Source organism: Chaetura pelagica, unplaced genomic scaffold (assembly GCF_000747805.2).
Source record: "Chaetura pelagica isolate M959 unplaced genomic scaffold, ChaPel_1.0 scaffold33, whole genome shotgun sequence".
Classification (NCBI taxonomy): Eukaryota; Metazoa; Chordata; class Aves; order Apodiformes; family Apodidae; genus Chaetura; species Chaetura pelagica.
This window is the reverse complement of record NW_009952874.1, coordinates 1159319-1161135: the sequence shown is the minus strand read 5'-3', so window position 1 is coordinate 1161135 and position 1817 is coordinate 1159319. Positions and strand designations below refer to the sequence as shown.

The 1817-nt window shown below is 45.6% G+C and overlaps 1 protein-coding gene across 1 annotated transcript in view; it reads right to left on the bottom strand.

The window, feature by feature from the left end:
* Nucleotides 1-1124, bottom strand: part of WDR75 (WD repeat domain 75) — an 18678-nt gene extending 17554 nt beyond the window's left edge. Inside the window, exon 1 of the mRNA XM_009995250.1 lies at nt 1083-1124. Within this exon, the coding sequence (XP_009993552.1) occupies nt 1083-1124 (42 nt within the window). The remainder of the gene's footprint in view (nt 1-1082) is intronic.
* Nucleotides 1125-1817: the final 693 nt, after the last annotated feature.

The window sequence follows — 1817 nt, the reverse complement described above, 5'->3', positions numbered from 1 at the left end:
CGGTTTCAGTGGGGCGGCGGGCAGCTCCGGGACTTTGGGACCGTGGCTTTGGCAGCGGCGGCTGCGGCGAGCAGGCGGGCAGCGGCAGCGGAGCGGCTCTGCAGCGGGCGGCTCCCAGCAGGAACGGCAGGCACGGCAGGAAAATGGCGGCAGCAGGCAGTGTGTGTAGACGACCGCTTCGAACGCGAGGAGAGAGCGAGAGAGAGAGGGGCGTGCCGCGCTGCCTCTCTCATGGGGTTCTTCGGCGCCAGTTTTGCATTTCCGGGCTTTTCAGCCAATCAGACGGGACCTAGTCCTGCCCCTGCTTCCGGCCGCGGCTCCTCCCCTGCAGCAGCTGCCCCCCCCCCATACACACACAGAGGGGGTTTCCTGCCGCGTGGAGACACCGTTTTAAGTCAGTTTTGTCGGCTGACTCAAAGGACATTTCATGTTCGTGTAAGGAAATACCTGGTCCTTCACAATGGATTGTGAGTTTGCTGAGCTACTGAGGACATAACAATCCCGTGTCTGAAGGAAAACGTGTCAGAAGCGACCTGAGTGTCTGGAATAAGAGATGATTTATGGTGTCTGGGTCCTTCTGCTTTAGTACAGCGGTAAAAATTCTTGCACAGCTGTGTATTCTTGGCTGCTGTTTACACTACTGAAGCTATCTCCAATATGCTTGTAATTGATTTTTAAACATCCTCACTTAAAACCACAATAGCAGTAACAGGTGCCTTCCGGAGGGCTAGTTGTGATCATCCTGCTGTAGGCCAAGTCATGTGCTCTTCGTAATTGCTGATGTAATTTTAGTTTGAAGGTTGAGTGAGGATCATGCAGGGAGACCAGTGCACATATTGGGAGTATTGAGGTTATTAGGGAACTGGGTATGGGTGTGAGATAGCAAACTGCATCCAGAAACTTGGCTCCTAATCTCAAATGCTTTCACTGTTAATCAGCACATGCTTTCTGGAGCTGAGCGTGGAATTTACAGGGTCTGTGTGATTACAGTTGTTGGGTTTAACAGCTTGTCATTCTCATTCTGCAGTATTTTAGAAAGTGAGGGCAGATGCACTCTAATGTTCTTCCTGTGTGAGACAGACCAAGTTCTGAGCCACAGCAACTGAGTGAAGCCAGAGTTGCATTATGGCGAAAAAGTAAGATCTCTAGGAAAAGATAGTTCTTTTAATTTATTCCACTTTAAATATGTGAATGAGAAAAGTCTTATTATGTCCTTAGTCTGAGTCTACGCTAAATCTAGTCAAGCCTTGTTAAAGTGCTTTGAAGGTAATGAATCAGGTAGAACTCAAGACTAGCCTCAAACTAGGATGGTAAATATAGTGACACAATCCAATTCACTGTCATGTTCCATATGTAGACTAGCACTACTAATACCTTTGGACAGCATACTCATAACAATTATACAGTGCACCTACACATGAAAAAACCCGTGTATCATAACTACCAATCCGTTGCTACTGACATCACATTAATTGTAGCTGCATTACTGGGTTCTAATGCTTAAGCATGGGAAGGAAAATACAAATTAGCTTGTGCTGCTGGAAGCAGAGAAATCCAGTGGTGGAAGCAGTGACTGTGCAGTGAGGGCAAGCACAGTGTTCTGCTCTGATACTGGCAGCATATGGTTTATTTTATCTATTTTTGCTCCAACTGTATCTTATATGTTCCTTTTCTACTCCTTTTTCTCTCTCTCTCTTTTTTTTTTTTTTTTTTTTTTTTTTTAATTTAACCTTTGCGATGACGTATTTTTCATCTATTTGAGTGTCTTTCCACTATGATACTATGAATAAAGAAATTTTATCCTGGAAACCTTGTCT